We start from the raw sequence: 18,588 nt of genomic DNA on the forward strand, positions 1-18,588 counted from the left end.
AGCGGGCTGGGAATCTTCCGGAGGCTGATCTGCGCATGGTGGGCTTGGGGACGGGGGCGTTGGTGGTTCCCCCCAGAGCAGCCCCAAGGGCTCCGTGGGAGGGGCTGTCCTCTGCGGGGCGGCTGCCCGGCCCGGCCTGGGTGTGGACTCCAGCTCCTGAGGCCGGGCCACTCCTGCACGCAGGCCTCTGCCTGGGCTAGGCCGTCACAGCTGCTGGGACCCCAGGGTGCCCTGGCCTGGCCCTCTGCATGGGGCCAGCCAAAGAGGTCCTTCCGGCAGGTGAGGCCTGCGGATAAACCCGAGTACAGCAGGGACTGGCTGCCCCCAGCCCCCACCGCCAGGCTGGTGCCAGCGCAGGCTGCAGGCAGGCACTGGGCTGAGCACTGACCGTCCACGTGTCGTGCATGGCTCACGCTCACAAGCACCCCTTCCTGCACCATGTCATCCTTGTCCGACAGGGGAGGAAATTGCGGCAAGTGAAGGGACAGGGCCTGGTTTTGAGCATCAGTGCAGCCAGCACAGGTGGATCGGGAGGGCTGGGCACCAGGTGTGCTGGCCGGTGAGGCTCGTCGGCCCCTCAAGGGGTGGGTGGGGAGAGACGGCCCCACCCACCCCAGCTCTGGCCCTGCGACCCGTGCACTGCGTCCCTCCGCCAGCGAGAGCCTCGTGCGTGCCAGTGCGTGAGAGAGAGGCCCCGGGGAGCTGGACACAGGACTGCGTGTGGCCCGGCCATCCCCAGGTGTGCTCAGGAGCAGTGAGAACAGGCATCTCGGCGGTCCTGGCGCACAGCGTCCACGCGGCACTATTCACTGTCGCAGAAAAGCAGAAGCTGCTGACGCCATCAGCTGGGAGTGAGCCGTGGTCTGTCCGGACCGTGGGACGTTACTCGGCTGCGAGGCGGGCGGAGCTCTGACGCGCTGCAACATGAACACGCCGTGGCAGCGCCACGCCGAGTGACGCAGGACTCACCTTGTGACTCCGTTTCTACGGAACGTCTGGAACAGGCAGACCCACAGGGACAGAAAGTGGATTAGCGGTTGCCGGGGGGTGGGGTGACTGCTGACGGGCACAGAATCTCCTTTTGGTGGCGTAGAACGTTCTGGATTTAGGCTGAGGTGGTGGTTGCCACATGAACTAAATGCCACTGAGCTGTTCACTTCAAAGTGGTGAGTCAAGTTTGCGACGCCTGGTGACGTGGGTGGGGCTGGGTGAAGGAGCCCACCGCCCCTGGCTGCTCAAAGCCCTTCCCGGGCCCCCCAGGAGCGGATGCGGGTGAGTGGGAGGCTGGCCAGGGTGTGGGGACACCAGGCCGCTCTGCTGGCCAGAGTAACCCCTTATCCCCCCGGGGGGCTGGCTCAAGGGCAGTCATCGGTCCCTGTCGGTGGGCCATGGGGGGACCCGGTGCCAGGCATTCAGGGAGGGGCCTGTGCTCCTGCCTCGCCCGGGCAGGCCCAAGACTCTCTTCCCCCCCACAGTCCCCAGACTCTCTTCCCCCCCACAGTCCCCGGGCACCCCGTCCACTCGAGACGGGGATCGGCGATCCCTGGAGTGTGGGGAGTGCGGAGGGAGCAGACCCCAGCCTGTCCTGCAGCTCCCGACCCTCCGTCGCTCTGGCCCCGCCTGGAACCCCAGCCCCCTCGCTCGCTCGGGGAGCCCCAGGGGAATCCTCCTCCGTGCCGCTCTGTTTCCCGACACGAGTGTCTCGGCAGTTTATACTAGGACGGTGTGCCACCTCACCCTAGAGGTGGGTGCGGGCTGGGCGGACGTAAGCATGTCGCCAAAACTTGTGTCTGTCCTTGTATCAGGACCTCTGGTTGTGCCTGACAGAAGATCCAACTTAACTGGGCGTGAGCAAAACGGGAGACGGGTCGGCTGGAGTGACTGTGGCTTCAGGCACAGCTCGACCTGGGGGTTCGATCGGTGGTGTCTCGACTTGGTTTCGGCATCTCCACCTTTCAGTTTGGGGTCACACCAGCCCCCCCTGGTGGCAGCTGTGCCCCAGCAGGTCCACTTCATGTGCCCCTCGCGTGTGCTTCCAGGAAAGGCCGAGTGTGACTCATGGAAGTGTCGAAGTCTCTGCCCCTCTGGCGCTGACTGGTCCGGGCTGGGCAGGGACCAGGGAGATGGACCCTGGGTGTCACGCACCTGTCTTCAGAACTGGGAATGTGGGTTCCGGAAGGTGCAAAACTGTTGCCAGTTTGGAGAGTGGGAGAGTGAGCGTCCTGCAGGTGACCTGGGTGTCAGGCCCTGGTGCCTGCGTGGGCCAGGGCTCAGGAGGCCGTGACGACCGCTGTGAGCCAGGAGGCCTCCCTCCTCAGGCCCGAGGTTCCCCCGTGACGATGCTGGTGAAATATCCCCAGCGCCGCATGTGTTTAAGAGGAAGCTAACAGCTCTCGCGTGACGTTGGCCAAGGGGACGGCGGGAAGAGAGGCCTGGCAGCAGGGTGGGCTCAAGGGGCACGGAGTGTCTCGGGCCTTGCACACTGGCCTCCCAAGGCCACGGCGGAGCCCACGGCTGCTTCTCACGCCAGGCCTGGTGAGGCAGCACAGCCTCGGCCCCGGCTCGTATCCCACCATGGGGACCAGACCCCACCCTCTGTGTACCCTACTGTCTCACCGGGGTGGCGGGCGCCTGGTGTGAAGACGGCAGTGGGGTGTGCGGGTGGGGTGTGCAGGTGGGGTATGCAGGTGGGGTGTGCAGGTGGGATGCACAGGTGTGTGTGCCTCGCAGTGCTGGCCCTCGGCAGGGAGTTGTCAAATGTTGTCGGATGACGTGGCCATGTGTTAACCGGGCAGGAGTAAGAGCCCCTTGCAGCGGCCACCTGAGACCAGGTGAGTAAGGGCTGCCGGAGAGAGTGTTGCCGTTGTCTCCCTAAACACGGGAGCCATTTAGGTGAGGCAGGAGGGTTCCGATGACAGCCGTGGAGATTGAGAGAAGACCAAGTGGGTGAGGTGTGGCAGGGCGGGGTTGGGTGTGGCCGGGGCGACGGCTCGGTCTGTGCAGAGCCGCTGTGCCCGCGCCTCCCTCGGAGCCCCGCCAGGACGGGGTGCTGCTCCCAGTCCCAGATGGTCGTGGGGAACTGGGGGGTTTCCTCCCCACCTTGGAGCCGCTGGCACTGAAGGCGGGTCTGGACATGCTCTCCCCAGAGAGAGCCACTCCCACACTGGAAGGGATGGTTTGGCACCTTCCGGCCCTTTCCGCCACGGGCCTCCTCCCTTCTGGGCACTGGGCGGCCGTCAGCACCGCCTGTCCCTGGCTCTGAGCACTGCACAGTGGGACGTGACCCCAGGCCCTTGTCTCGACTCCGGGAGGGTGGCAGCCCACGGGGGTCGATGGCAGAGCCCAGGGCAGAGGGCCGAGGAGGCCTTTGTGTTCTAGTCCCGTTTCACTAAAGCTGTTGTACCCAGAGTGGCGACGCTGCCCCCTCACCCTGAGCACTCACGCCCTGCCCGCGCCTCCCTCTGGCAGCCATGCTTGGGGCTGCGCTTCCCTGCCGGGCCTGACATTTATGGGGACAGAACCTGGGTGTGCACAGGACATGGGGGGTCATCAGTCTGTCCCTGCCTCTCCGGAGGCCTTCGACACGCCACCCTTGGGACTCTGCCACCCTGGTCGCATGGGGAGCGCCAGGCACACTGGCCAGAGAGTTTGGACACCAAAAGCCTGGCTGCAGGAAGCCCAGGCCATGTGGCCCTGTGCAGGGTCCCGCCAAGCACAGCCGCCACACCCCACAGGCTCCAGGCGGTGGCCTCTCCTACCCCCGCCCCAGCCCTGCAGACCCTCTTGGAAGCCGGTAGGAGTGAGGGGTGGGTGGGCTGAGTGCGTCAAGCCTGGTGACCGTCCCTGCCCCAGGCTGTGGTCTCGGGTTGCTGCAGTGGGTGGGTGTCAGGCCAGGGCGGACCCTCAGGCCTGCCCTGGAATGAGCCAGAACCATGGGCTCCGGCGCTCCAGGCTGGAGCTGGGTTGGCCGGGGCTGCAGGGCTCCTGCTTCCCTTGTGGCCTCCCGGAATCCAGCGTTCAGCGCCGGGTTCTGGAGCTCCTGGCGGCCGAGCTGGGCAGTGTGAGCCGGAACGAGTAAGGACACAGCGGGACCAGAACCCAGAGAGTCCGCAGCGCTGTGAACAGATGGGGGCGGGAGGACGGCCCTTCTGACACAAGAGCTCCGGTCACCAAACAGCAGCACGAAGTGGGGCAGAGATCACCCCTCGCACGCAGTGAAACCGCGGCAGAGACGGACGCGGACAGACACAGCCCCACGCACCTCCCCACGTTCTCACTCACGACCAAGGAAAAGGCGGGAACTTTCCTGGGGAGAACCCCGCGGATGTCTCCGGCCCTGTGCCCGAGGTCGACCTCACCAACGTGGACACCTCCACGCAGCCCATGGAGGCAGAACTTCTGTGGCCCCAGGTGAACCCAGGCCGGGCAGCCAGCCCGGCCCCTCCCTCTGCAAACGCCTCCTTCCGCCAAAGTCACGGGTGTGGGGGTGCCTGCAGGCCCCTCTTGCGGTGACCCTGGGGACAGCGCTGCTGGCTCCCTCCCCAGCCAGGCCCCCGCCTGGGGCCAGAGCCTCAATGGCACCTTTCACAGGGGCCTGGACAATGCCCCGTGTTGTCCAGAGGGCCAGGCTGCCCCGTGCCGCCTCACCACAGACACCGCGCTTCCTGCCTGAGGCTTCGGACCCTGTGCCCCATGGCGGTGGGAACAGTCTGACCTTCCCAGGCCTAGGCCCTGCACTCTCTGAGTGATGGAGTGTTGTGGGGGGGGGAAATCTCATGCCTCAGTTTCCCCATCTGTGTAGTGGGGACAACATGGTGTCCAGCACAGGATGTTACTGGAGTGTTGCATGATGTCACTTGTGGGTGCACGGTCAGCACGAGGCATCCCTGGGGTCAGATCCCTTGAGGCAACGGTGCTGTGGCTTGGCTGGGAGGCGGGAGGGGCTGTCCCCTCCCTGGACGGGCAGGTGCCTTGCTGGACTCAGGACGTCTGCCGCGCTCCTGAGCCTTCTCCGTCCACCTGGGGTCGGGTTTGCTGTGCTTGTGCGTTGGGGCCCCATGCGGGTCTCCAGGTTTGGGGCTTATGGAGCGGGGGGTGTTCTGGGGCTAATCTGGCCCTGAGGGGCAGCCCCCCGAGCTGTGCCTCCATGAGTGTGGGGGTCTCTTAGGCCCATCTCGTGCCACAGGCCCTGGCCGGCAGATGCACCAGTGGGGCGGCAGGGACCCAAGAGTGGGGGTGGACAGAGCCGGTGGCCTGAGCAGCAGGTGGGGAGGAGGCAGGGCCCTCAGCAGGTGCACAGAGGACACCTGTGACCCTGGGAGCCTCGCCCAGCAAGGCACGGCTGCCCTGCTGTTGGTCACTGGGGGGCGGGGCAGCAGCTAGAACCCGAGGCCCGGAAATAGGTCGTGGCCCTTCGGAGGCAGCTGGGCGTGAGCTCAGGGCCTTGGTCTCTCTGGTGCCTCCCCAGGCTGGGGCTCTGCGTCCAGGGGCCACCCCTCCATCGGGGCACCCCGGGCAGGAGACAGAAGGCAGTACGGGCCCACGGGCAGTCACCACCTGGTGTCATCCCAGAGCAGGGCCGCATGTTCCTGGCCTCAGGTTAAGATAAACTAACGCACAAGTTGCACACGTGTAGCGTGACATACACACGCTTTGCTTGTCCTGTTACAGCACAGTTCCCCGAGCTGTGGCAGGTGCGAGACATGGAACAGCTTTGTCACCCCAAACGTCTGCGGGGCCCACGGGCAGTGCACTCTGTGGTTGGTCCCCAGCCCGAGACCACTGTCTGCTTTCGGCCTCTGGTTTTGCCTTTTCCGGGATGTCATTCGATGGAACCGTTTGGGCTTTTGGGTCTGGCTTCGTGGGTGCTCGGGGGTTCCTCGGCTGCGGGTGGAATCCGTGCTCGGGAGAACCTCAGTTGTTCGCCCTTCCCTGGCCGTGTGCTGACGGTGACGAGCGAAGCCACACTGTGCGTCCGTGTGCGGCTCTCGCACCATCGTGGCTTTCGTCCCCTGGATGTCCGCTGCTCCCGGGTCATGTGATGAGTGCATTTAACTTTGTAAGAAGCCGTGGAGTGGTCTCTGGGATCTCTGCCACTTTGTACACCTCTGTCGCCGGGAAGAGCCACTGCCCCCACGCTTGGCCACACCCAGGGAGGTCGGTGCTTGTGTGTGAGGTGGTTTTGCCATCCTAGCAGGTGTGGCGGGATCTCATCACGACTAATGATGCTGAGAATCTTTCCACGTGCCCCTTAGGCATTCCGTGGTGGGGTTCATGGAGTGTGGCCGGGCCCCTGGCTCCCCAGGTGGGACTGGACCCGGCACTCTGCAGGGCCTGGTACGCAGTAGGTGTTCAATAAATGCAGGGCTCACCCTCCAGTCTCTGCCCCAGGACTGGCCAATCCTTTCGCAGCACACGGGCGCCCGGGCACAGCCGGCCCGGGTGTCCAGCTGTGCAGGTTCTGGCCGGGGAAGAGGCCCGAGACCCCAGGTCAGAGACCACAGGGGTGGACACGACGCCCAGGCCTTCCCAGGGAGGACATGGGTCTGTGCACGCCAGGCCAGCTGACTGAGGGGTGAGGCCAAGTCCGGGTCCTGGCCAGGGCCTTCCTAAAATACCACTCCTGTTGCCTGTCATCGTGCCTGAAATTAGGCACCGTGGCGGCTCGCTGTCGGGAGAGCCAGACGGGCAAGGGGAGCGTCCCCTCCGTCCTGTGGCTTTGCACTCACATATGGAACGGGCGGGCGAGATGGCAGGGACGGCTCCGCCTGCCCGGGTGCCTTGCCCGCTGGCCCAGTGGCCCTCACGCTTCCTGAGGCGCTGCTGCCACCTGCTGGGCATCCGGGGCATGGCAGGGGCAGGAGCCGAGTCCCTGAGCCGGTGCTGGGCGGGGTGTGCAGGGGCCCAGCCAGCCCCAGCCTTTGCTGGCCAGGTGACCTCGGGCCAGGCACGGGCCCTCCCTGAGCTGTTTCCTCGTCCGTACAGTGCGATGAGCCTCTGAGGTCCTCCTGGGTGTGAATGAGGCCCCTGCCAGGGCCCTGCGTGTCCAGGAAGCACAGCTGGGTGTCGTCACACCGGCCCGCGGTGAGGATGCTGCCCCCAGCACTTCTTGGCGTCCACCCTCAGCCCGCTAAGTGCTGGGCAGGAGAGGCCCAGACGCTGTAGGAAGAGCCAGCCGGGCCAGGTGCTCGCTCAGTCAGTCAGCAAACACTCTGAGTAGTTCCTGCTTGGGCTCGGGGGACACGGTGGTAGACCTCCCCGACTCCCATAAAGGGGACTTGCCCGTGGCTGATGTGCCAAGGGGCCGGGGGCACATCAGCCTCCCACGTGCTTGAGAGGTGCTGGGCCTCCAAGTTGTGGGGGGCGAATAGGCCTGAGCTGGCCCCGTCCTGAGACAGGCCGAGGGCTGTGTCCCCAGAGGCACCAGCTGCTCCTCCGTGCCGCCAGTCTGCTGCCTTTTTACGGCCACATTTCTCAGAGAACAGAGAAAATAGCCCCTGGTTTCTGGCGCTGGGGATGGGGCCGTCTGGGTGGTCGGGGGCACCAGGCGGTGGAGGGGCGCGGTGGTCAGCGCTGAGTGGGTCTGGCCCGAGTGGCTGCCGTCCCTCGCGTCCACCACAGATGAGCGGCCGGTCCTCAGATGACCCCTCACGGGGGCTCCGTCCTTCTGCCCGGAGACAGCTGCTCTGAGACCCAGCGTGGAGGCCCCGGCCGAGCCCCCGGCCCCTCCCCTGGGGAGACGCCGGCCGTGGCCTGAAACCGGACACAGCCCCAAAGCCCGGCAGCTGGTGAATGGTGGCCGTGGCCCCTACACGCAGCGACACGACGTGTCTCCCGTGCAGACCCGAGGCAGGACCCACATTGCCTGATCCCACTCAGCATGAGGTCCCAGGACAGGGAAAGGGGTGGGGACAACGTGCAGGATGTCCCAACAGTGCTTGGGGGCAGGGCGAGGCAGGGGCACATGGTGTTGGCCACGGTTCAGTGGCTTGAAACCACCCGTGTTTACCCTCTCTCCGTCCTGAGCTTGGAGCTCCTGAACGAGCCGCCTGGGGCCATGGGAGGTCTCTTTCTGTGGTCACGGCTTCTCCATCTTCAGATCTCCCCCCAGCAAGGCCCTTGGCTGCATCTGCAGAGTCCCTTTGGCTGCCAAGGCGACATGCCCAGGTCCGAGGACCCCAGGCGGACACCCTGGGGCCATTCTGCTCAGCGCAGGTGACCACGTGGGTGTGCACAGTGTGAAGCTCGAGCTGCCGCTGGTGGCCCACTTCCCGCATGTGGGTGCCCTACCTGGAGCAGCAGCACCAGAGAGACCCCGCGGCAGCAGGTGGCCGGGGCGCGTGCTGCTTCTGCACCAGGGCAGGCGGGGTCAGGCCCCGGCTCTGCCCCCTCTGTCGGGCTCCTGTCGATGCCCACCCAGGTGGGGCAGGGCCTGGGGACAGGAAGGGGACGCTGGCCAGAGTCCTGGCACCTGTGCTTTCCTCGGGGCCCAGCTCTGGTCCACCGCCTGTCTGACTGTGTCCCCTCTCCCCCAGGGTACCGCGAGGGCTTTCTCTGGAAGCGAGGCCGGGACAACGGGCAGTTTCTAAGCCGGAAGTTCGTGCTGACGGAGCGAGAGGGGGCCCTGAAGTATTTCAACAGGAGTGACGTGAGCCAGGCACGGGGGGTGGCTGGGGCCCTCCCAGGGTGTGTCCAGGCCTCCAGCTGGGGTCTGCAGTGGCCCCCTTGGACAGCAGCTTCATGTCCTCAGCTGCCCTCCTGGAGTCCCAGGGGCCATGTGGTCACCCCCATAGGAACCCCCAGGACCCCCTAGAACCCTCCCCATAAAGGAACTCCCACAAGGACCCTCTAGGAAGCCCCCAGGATCCCCCTTGTGATGAGCACCCCCCACGAAGACCCCCAGGACAGGCCTGCCCCGACTGCAGGCCTCCGTGCTGCGCGGCCACAGCTGTCTAGGCTCGGGGGAGCTCCCTGTGTCAGGGCCCAGCCGAGGGGTGGAGGGGACCTTGTCACCCCCCGCCCCATGGAGCCAACCAGGACCCTGGAAAGACCCCCACTTGCCTTGGGGTGCCCTGGAGACAGTGGTCCAGGGATGGGCGAGCACATCGGCTAGAGTGGGGTCTCAGCAGGGCAGCCCAGGATCACAAGAGCGTGTAGCCTGGTGGTCGGGGCCTCCCCTCTGCCGGGGCTGGGGAGGGCCCATCAGCCTGGCTGCCCCTACCAGAGGGGCCTAGCATGGCAGTTCGCAAGTCCCCCACCCAGTGGGCAGACACTGGACCAGGAGGCAGGGACAGGGTACCTGGGACAGAAGGGGGGCCCAGAGGTGGTGGCGGAGCTGACTGCTAGAGAGGCAGAGAGGGGCCACCTGCCCATCTGCATGATGTCCGCATCATCCCTGGGAGGGAGATACTGTTACCTTTGATTTACAGACCGGGAATCTGAGGCTCAGAGAGGTTAGGTAACTTGCCTAAAGCCACACAGCACTGTGGTATGCTCCCAGCATCCGCAGAGCCTGGCCTCCCTGCTCCCTTGAGTTGAACAATGGCCCCTGCCTGGCGCTCAGACGCAGCCTTGCTTCCCAGGCCAAGGAGCCCAAGGCCATCATGAAGATAGAGCATCTCAATGCGACCTTCCAGCCAGCCAAGATCGGCCACCCCCACGGCCTGCAGGTCACCTATCTGAAGGACAACAGCACCCGGAACATCTTCGTCTACCATGAGGATGGGAAGGTGGGTCATGGGGTCTGGGCTGCCCGGGAACCAGGTTGCCACCCCCACCGGTGGCATCTGCCCCCAGCACCCTGTGCCCTCTGGGGTCCCTTTGGACAGGGGCCCGTCTTGGGAGAACTGGAGTCGTACGTGGAGGGGAAGGGATAGCAGCGTCCTTTTGGCCACCACTAGCTCTGCCAGGGGGATAGCCCAGCCCTTGGTGCCCCACGCCTGCCCCTCCCACCACCCTGACACCAGCATCTCTGGAGGGCCAGGGCCAAGCGAAGCTCCCCCAGAGTCTGTCCTTTGTCCTTGTGCTGGACCACAGGGGGCGGCGTGGAGCCTATCCTGCTGCCTTGGTGTGTCTGTCTCACCAGATGTCTGTGCCTCGGCTTAAAGAGTTAAATGGTCCTTAAGTCTTGAGAAACAGCAGTTGGAGGCTCCTCCCAGCCTCCTTTGGGAACTTGTCCCACGTCTATAAATACCCTGTGCGTGGTGCTGCAGATTTGTCCATTTTAGGTACCATCTGACGCCCGCCCAAGTGGAAGATGAGCTCCGCTCCCTGCAGCCGCGGCTCCCACGTGCCGGCCGCGGCCGCTCACAGCTCGGGGTTTCCAGTATCATGACCGTGTGAAATGCTAGTCAGACCTGGCCACAGAGCAAGCGGCAACTACTTTCCTCTGCTGTGCACGTTTTATCTTCCCGAGAGCTGACAGTTGTGTTTCCCCGTAATTAGTTAACTGTGTGCTCCCCAGATGCTCCAGGACTGTGTCTGGATGTAGCCTCTGACCGCTGCTGTCTGGAGATGTCTCTCCCGCAGTCTCATCTCTCTCCTGGGGGACCCTGCTCCCGGGATCCCAGGTCTTGTTTGGTTTACTCCCTCCTTGTGTTGGAGCACACCCTCAGGCAGCTTTCTGGCAGGTTGCCTGGGGGCTGGCACATTTGACGTTTTCTCTCTTCCGCTGGTCTAGCGTTTGGCTAGATGTGGCATTCTCGGTTGGAATTAGTTTTCATTCCTAATTCTGAAGGCTTTGCACCACTGACTGACCCCTCCTCCCTCCCCGTGCGTTTGTCCCCGGGGTTTTGACGGTTTCTGATGGCTGCCTTGGCCTGCGTCCGTCTCCTCTGTGCTGGTTGCTGGGCCCGGTAATGCACATCCCTGAGATCAGGGGATATTCCCTTAAATTATTTCTTCAGTAATTTCCTCCCTCCACTTTCTCCATTCTCATTTTCCTGAAACTCTGATTATTCAGACGTTGGTTCTTTTAGCCTGGTTCTCTCATTTTTCTTCTATTCCCATTTTTTCCTTTTTTCTCTACTTTCTAGGAAATTTCTTCAACCCTCTATGGAGGGTTTCTTTTCTGCTCTCAAAGTTGTAATTTTGCAGAGCTCCTTTTGGATCTTGGGATATTCCTTTTTCAAACACTGTTCTTGTTTCATGATTGTAGTATCTTATCTCTAATTATTGATGTTAGTTTTTGAAGCTTTCTTATCCCTGAAAAATGTTCTTTTCTTCTAAGTTGCTATTTCCTGTGGGTTTGCGGATTTGCTCTGACTTCCTTGTGAGAAATTTCTCCAGGTATCTTGGGATCTGGGGCTGGCTGGATTCTCCAGAGGAACTCCCGCCGCCCAGTGCGGATACACGTGGGCCCTCGTGGGCCCCGGCGCTGTGGGGGCTGAGAAGGGGAGGAGGGGCTCTGCATTCAGCGTGTGGGGTCCTTGGGGCCGCTGTTTCTGGAGCACACACACACTGTGCCTCTTTTACCCTTCCTGGAGAACGAACCCCCATCTCCTGCCAGGGCTGGGGGAGGGGCAGTCTTTTCGCCGGTTCACCTGCTCAGGGCCTCCCACTCCCGCTGCCAGGGGACCTAGGGCTGCTAAGGACCAGCCCTCGGGGTCGTGCACTATCCATCGGGTGCCTCTCAGCTCTGCCCTCCTGGCTTCGGTCCCGCTCAGTCGCTCAGCACTTGTGCACCTGTTTGCTTCCTCCACCTCACAGGTTCAGGCCTTTAGAAAAATCACTCAGGCAGCGTGAAGAGGTTCTAGGAGGGAACCCAGCTCGGGTGTGAGGAAATCTTCAGCCTTATCCAGAAGCCTCCGCCTTCCCTTTCCTTGAGGGGAGACTGAGGCCAGGGGATGCAAAGAGGTGGCCACAGAAACCTGGGGGCTTCAGTGAGACATGAAGGACCCACCAAAACCCCACTGTGAGGAGTATGAGGAAGGCGGCAGGTAGCATAGTGGGAGTGGCCACCTAGTCCTGAGGGTGGGAACAGCGTTCCTCGAGAGGAAGGGGCAAGTGCAAAGGCCCTGTGGCTGGCGAAGCTGATCCAGGACAAGGGAGGCAGGCGAGGAAGCAGGTGGAGAACACAAAATGGTCCCCCAAGGTGGGCTGGCCATCGCCTGGAGGGCATGCCAAGGACTTCTGCCTTTAGTGGGGTGCAGTGGGAAGTGTTGGGGGTGTCAGGCCCCAAGGTGACCTCTGGCCCTCCCGCTGGCTGTGGAGGATGGCACGAGGGGAGGCAAGAGGCGGCTGCTGCTGAGCAGAGACAGTGGTGCTGGGCGGGGTGGGGGGTGCACTGGGATGGGGCTGGGCACTGGCAGAGCTGGGTTCCCGGCGGGGCGAGGTCGTAGCCAGATCCGTGGAGCTGCCACCATCCCATGGAGGACAGGGCACGGGGTGGCACTGGAGCACCAGCCTGTGCAAGGGCAGGTAGAAGGGGCCCTGTCCTGAAAGCCAAGGGGAGGCGCCTCGTGGGCAGGGGGTCAGGATTCGGGAGTGGGAGTCACCAGTGGAGGGGCTGGCATGCAGGAGGGGTGTCCCCACAGAGACCAGGTAAGTGGAAAGGCCTGGGTAAGTGTGAGCCATTGCAACCGCAGAGGGAGGGTGTCACCAGCAGAGTGAGGTCTCGAGGTGGGGTCTGTAGTACAGCGTGGGTGGGCGGGCCTGGACTCTCAGATGGGGGGTGTGGGGAGGGCAGGGCAGGGCAGGGCAGGGTGGCGGGGGCATGCTGTGGGCTTGGTGGCCGGGCCTGGGTGGGTTTGGCACTGTGCTGTCAGAGGGGAGGGCCATGGGGTAGGGGTTGGGTGGAGCAGCCAGAGGAGGGTGGAGCTAAGCAGGAGGGGCCTATAGGGTGGGGCCTGGGATGAGAGGCAGGAGGAGGGCTGAGGTGGGCGTGGCCAGTGAGGGGCAGGGCAGGGGTGAGTGAAGGGGGCCTGTGGCATGAGCTCTTGGGCAGAGGGTTAGGGTTAGAGGGGCCACAGGGCACAGGTGGCTGGAAGAGGGTGGCTGGAGGTCCTGCTTCGTCCTGGGCTGGGGTTTGCCCACGGTGGGACAAAACCCAAGGCTGAAGGGGCCGGGCAGAAAGGTCGGGAGACTTGTGGGCTGCGGGGTCCTCTGTCTCCTCCTGGAGTGCAGTGGCCAGGAGAGGCCGGAGCTGAGGGTGGGGCTGGGGCCTTGATGGGGGGGCCGTGCTCCAGGCTGACCTGGACAGGAGGGGCCCAGCCCAGGAGCTGGGCAGACCCAGGACTGGTGCTGGACCAGGGCCCCCAGGGCACCCCACAGTGGAGCTGGAGGGACAGAGGAGGGGCCGAAGGGCTCCAGCCCCTCCACCTTCTCGCTGGGGAGCGGTGCTGCCCCTCCCCGCAGCTCCAAGTGGGTCTATAAATAGATGAGCTCCCCCCCCCACCCCCCACCCCCCACCCCCCACCCGACCTGCACAGCTATAAAAGAAGGATCTTCACAAAAATAGCTCAAGCTGAAAGGAGAAGAGGCCGGCCAGGGCTGTGGGGGCTGCTGGGCTGCCCCACCCCTGCTGTGCACGGGGCCCTGCGCCCACCTCCTGCCTGAGGGGCGACTCCTCTGCTCCCCTGGAAGCCTCCGAGGAGGCAGAGCCCAGGGGGAGTCGCCTCCCCCTTAGAGAGCCCTGACTCCTGGCCCCTGGTCAGCCCAGCCCTTCTGTCCCCCCTCGGCCCTCGGCCCTCGGCCCTTGGCCCACACCAGCCTCTGACCCCTAGGAGATCGTGGACTGGTTCAACGCGCTCCGAGCTGCCCGCTTCCACTACCTGCAGGTGGCGTTCCCTGGGGCAAGCGACGCAGACGTGAGTGGCTGCCCATCGGTCACCTCCTGGGGCAGGGGGAGGTGGGGGAGGTAGATCTCTCAGCTACATGCCTGCCCCCTAGTCTGGGATGACTTTGAGCCCCGTGGTGGGTCAGGGGACTGGCTGAGGGCCCACCCTAAAGTCACCTTCTGCCCCGTTCTGGGGGACTTTAGCTCAGCTGCAGCAGATGGGGGGGGGCAGCCAGCCTAGGCCCCGCTCTCCTGCCTGGAGGGGAGGGAGCCTGGCTGGGAGGCCCTTGGGGGTAGGGGCTGAGCCAGCTCCTGAGGGGCCAGCCTCCCCCCGCCCCCACATACGTGTTTTCCGCCCCAGCTGGTGCCGAAGCTCTCCAGGAACTACCTGAAGGAAGGCTACATGGAGAAGACGGGGCCCAAGGTGGGTGCACAGGGTGTGCGAGGCCGGGGCCTCACTCCCAGCTCAGCCTCTGTCCTGCTGGTTCTGTTGCTTGGGCTGCCCAGGGCAGGGCATGGGGTGTGTCACAGAGGGTCTTAGGCTGAAGCACCGGCGACTCCCTGGTGCTGAGCGTTTCTAAGCTGGTCATCTTGCTACAGGCAGCCGCAAGATGTTCTGTAACAGCAGGTCAGCTATGGGTTGGTCCTCGCAGCCCCTTGTCTGTGCCCAGCTGGCATCCCAGCTGACCCAGGACCAGCGTCCTGGGCTTTGGGTCTGGCCCCACCTCCTGCACCTCTTCAAGGGACCATGTGCCTGCGTGGGCCAGGCCCCATCATGCCACCGTGCCATTCCCTACTGTGTTGGGGCAGACAGGAATCCCCAGGACCCTGGGTGCCAGGAAGTGCAGGTGTAGAGGGCCCTGTGACTGAGACCTGGACCCCCCCTTGGGGCCCCCCAGGAGGGCTGGAGACACAGGAGCGAGAGGGGGTGCTGGTGTGGAGGGGTGGGAAGGGCGTGCAGGCGGGAGGAACAGCACGTGCACAGACCCCTCCTGCACTGGCGTGGACACAGGACCAGCAGGGCCCAGCAGGCCTGCGAGCGCTCCCACACCTTGCCCCGGTGGCGGTAGTGAGCTAAGACAGCTGGAGGCAGGGCCCTGCTGGTCACTGGCCCTCTCTGACCCACAGCAAACAGAAGGCTTCCGGAAGCGCTGGTTCACCATGGATGACCGGAGGCTGATGTACTTCAAAGACCCCCTGGTAAGGAAGGGCTGCAGCCCCAGAGTGGCTCAGCCAGCCCGGGCTGCCCTGTCACCTGTGGGAGAACTGGTGCCTTGCTGGCGGGGGAGGGGCTGCACTTCCCGCCCTGCCTGGGCCTGCCCAGGCTCCGCTCTGAGCACAGCTGGGCTGGGAGTGGAGCCACCCTGTGCCTGGGACCCACCCCCACCTCAGCCTGGTCCCACAGGACGCCTTTGCCAGAGGGGAAGTCTTCATTGGCAGCAAGGAGAGCGGCTACAAGGTGCTGGACGGGCTCCCGCCGTCCACCCAGGGCTACCACTGGCCGCATGGCATCACCATTGTCACGCCCGACCGCAAGTTCCTGTTCACCTGCGAGACGGAGTCGGACCAGCGGGAGTGGGTGGCAGCGTTTCAGAAGGTGGTGGACAGGCCCATGCTGCCCCAGGAGTATGCAGGTGAGGGTGAGGCGGTGGCGCGGGCCTGCCCCTGGGTGGCCTGGGCTCCCTGTGCAGCGTGACAAGCCTGGTGCTGTCCCCCTTGCAGTGGAAGCCCACTTCAAGCACAAACCCTAGCAAGAGGTGGTCTGGAGGCCCGAGACACTGGACTCACTGCGACGTGGCCAAGCCGGCAAGGAAGTGGCCAGACCTCGGGGCGTCCTGCGGAGGCCAGCTGTCCCGGACCCCCTGCTCCTGGGCAGCCCCAGGCATGGCCAGGTAGGGCCTGGGCTGTAGTCACTAGGACCGTTTTCTCTGGAACCTCATTGCAGGACTTCCAACCCCTCATGCTGCTGCGACCACACCCAGCCCCTGGGCCCCCTGCCTGAGGGCCGGGCGGCTCCCTGCTCGGGGCAGTGCCCACGGGCCCCCCTAGGTCCCTGCCACCTGCCTTCCTAAGGGAACTTAGAGGCCCCAGAGCGGGACCCTCGTGACCAGCACGGTCAGGCTGCTGTGGTCAGTGGGCGGTGGGGCTGGCATGGCCACTGGGACTCTGGGACCTGCCGCATGCCCACCCTGCCCCGGGCCCTCCTCCCCCTCCCCCTCAGCTAGTATTTATTGAGCGTATGTCGGGCCCAGGTCAGGGTGGAGGTGGACAGCCCTTACCTGCAAGGAGCTGACCCCGCAGGTGCTGCTAGGGGCAGTTTTCCAGGCAGAGCAAATGGTGCGCACAGGTCCTGGGGCCCCAGCAGCTGGAGCTTCTGTGCTCCTGGCCCGGAGGGGTCAGCCTAAGCGCTGCTAGGCTGCTGCGGGACTGGTACGGCCGCCCCCTTGCTCGCTGGGCATTTCTACCTGCCCAGCTTGGTGCTCGCTGACCAGCGACCCCTGCCCACCGGCCCTGACCTTGTAGCCTTTGAACCCTTTGAGGACGATGGCCTGAGCCTCTGAGAGGCCACCAGCGGCAGGTGGCAGTGCTGCTGGCGACCGGCAGTCCTCCAAGGCCTTGTATTTATTTCCCACCCAACCTCCCACGCCGCGTCCTGCAGTCCAGGACCTTGCTGGGCTCCGAGGGTTCCCCATGTATGAGAGCTGTGCAGAACAGATCCTGGCCATCTGCGCAGGCTGGGTGGGGCATGTAGGCGGGGACACCCCTGTGGTGACCTGGTGGCCCAGGCCCCCTAGCCCTGCCCAGCTGAGCTGTGCCCCAGGGGAGCCCTGGACGAGCGGGAGGGTTCCTAAGGCAGGGATCCTGCCGCCCCTGTTGCAGCCTGGAATAAAGTGTGGCTCTGGCGTGTCCCCAGCTGTGTGTCTGATGCTGGGGTGGGGAGGGGACCGAGCTGGGAACACACGGCCCTGCCCCAGCAGCCTCCACCTGGGCAGAGACAAACAGGAGAAGCCACGCGTCGGCTCCCAGGGGCAGGGCCGGATAGGGTGCTGGTGCCCCTCGGGGGGCCTCGAGCCGCCCGCTGGCCCGCAGCACTAAGTCCAGGTTTGTGGTGCGTCTGAGCTCGTCATGCAAAGGGGAGATGTGGCTTCCCATCCCAGGCACAGGGCCCGCTCCCCAGCCCCCCACTCGCCCCTACAGCGGCTGTGGGCAGAGGGCCCAGAACCCTCACCTGACCTCCACCTGGCCTGGAGGACAAGCCCTGCCCAGCACTGAGGGCTCTGGCGAGGTCCGACGCAGCCTTGTGTCTTCCCACAGAACATGCTGAATCCTACTTCTCAAGTGAGGAAACTTGGACCTCGCAGGCCTCCCAACCCCAGCCTGGGGGGTCCCCAAGGCAGCTAGGCTGGTGCTGAGGACACAGGCAGGGTCCCCACACCCTGGAGATGGGGCCCACCTTGGCCCTCAGGGATGGGGCCAGGTGCCACCGTCCACTACTGCTCTTGGACGGTGAGGCAAGCAGTCGGTCCTGGGTCAAACATGAGGACCCTGGGGTGCCCCTGGATCTACCCCACTGCCTGGGGTCAGCCCTGACCACAGCCCTCTTGGGCTGATCTAGACCCTTCCTCCACCATGGAAGTGTGGGCACATGCCCTGCATGCTGGAGTGCACATGTGTACCTTATATGTGTGCGAGTACGTGTGTACCATGCTACCAAGGACACTGACAATCTTAACCTTCTAAAAACCCACAAAACAACTTTCTAACTGGAAGGAAAACTCTTTCAAACACGGCAGGAAACTCACAACCCACAAAAGGCTGGTCACTTGGATTATGCGAGGACCCCTGGCAGGGGCCAGCGCAGAACTGGCTGGGCTGGTGGTGGTGTCAGGGCCGCTGCCAGGTGTACTCTTTGTCCAGCACCGCTGCCTGGACCACGGGGCTTTAGGGATAGCAAGCCCGTCCTGCTGGCATCGGTGGTGGCATCTCCTGAGTTAGGTGGTCACAAGCATTCCGGTGCACAAAACGGCACTGCACCGTGGCAACTCCCGAGGCCGGTGTGTGGAAGCAGGTGTCACTGAGGGAGGAGGGTTACCTGGGTGGGCGGCGCAGCACAAGGGTGCGTGGTTGCAAGCGTCCTGCAGGGCTCTGACCGGTTGGCTTTTTCTGTGTTCATCTAGCGTTAATCCTGAGCAAAACCGCCTGTCCACCACACTGCTCAAACTGTTCCTGAATAGACCAATCGGGTTGGATCAAACTCACGGTTTCTAAACAAAAGCTATGGTAAAACATGGGCGCAGTGCTGCCCTCTGAGCACCCCCTGGGCCCCTCCCTTGGTGACTACAGCAGGGTGGGGGGGCTCTGTGCAAAAGCGCAGTCCACCCCTCTGCAACTTGAGGGCCAGCTCTTTGAAGCTGGGACACCCATAGCTGGGTTGATTTTTTTCAGATTTCAACCCAATTAAACGCACATACCTAACGTCACAGCCGGGGAGTCAGGCACCAGCCCTCCCCCGGCCCCCAACACTGCCTGCATGTCCCTCTGCCCCCACGCAGCAGTCTGGACAAACCCAGGACACACTGGCCACAGCCCACCCTCCTCACGAGGCCTCTCAAGGCCTCTGCTCAGAGCCCCGGGGGCCCTAAAGGCTGTGGACACCCCCACACTGTGCAGCCCAGCTCTGCCTGAGGCCCCCATACCGGCATTTGAGGGTCAGCCCAAGACCCACAGGGCAGCCCCGAAACCAGCCCCAGAGCTATTCAGAAAGGACCAGTGCTGCAAAGCCCAGTATAAAGGATTTATTTATGCTCCACAGT

At 64.1% G+C, this 18,588-nt stretch overlaps 1 protein-coding gene across 1 annotated transcript in view; it reads left to right on the forward strand.

Annotated features, from left to right (window-relative positions):
* Positions 1–16,691, forward strand: part of ADAP1 (ArfGAP with dual PH domains 1) — a 44,103-nt gene extending 27,412 nt beyond the window's left edge. The window contains exons 5-11 of the mRNA XM_069485864.1: positions 8,535–8,647; positions 9,582–9,728; positions 13,722–13,805; positions 14,136–14,198; positions 14,903–14,974; positions 15,180–15,408; positions 15,497–16,691. Coding sequence (XP_069341965.1) covers positions 8,535–8,647; positions 9,582–9,728; positions 13,722–13,805; positions 14,136–14,198; positions 14,903–14,974; positions 15,180–15,408; positions 15,497–15,525 — 737 coding nt within the window. The 3' untranslated portion in view covers positions 15,526–16,691. The remainder of the gene's footprint in view (positions 1–8,534; positions 8,648–9,581; positions 9,729–13,721; positions 13,806–14,135; positions 14,199–14,902; positions 14,975–15,179; positions 15,409–15,496) is intronic.
* The last annotated feature ends 1,897 nt before the right edge of the window (positions 16,692–18,588 follow it).

Source organism: Eulemur rufifrons, chromosome 14 (assembly GCF_041146395.1).
Source record: "Eulemur rufifrons isolate Redbay chromosome 14, OSU_ERuf_1, whole genome shotgun sequence".
NCBI classification, from domain to species: Eukaryota; Metazoa; Chordata; class Mammalia; order Primates; family Lemuridae; genus Eulemur; species Eulemur rufifrons.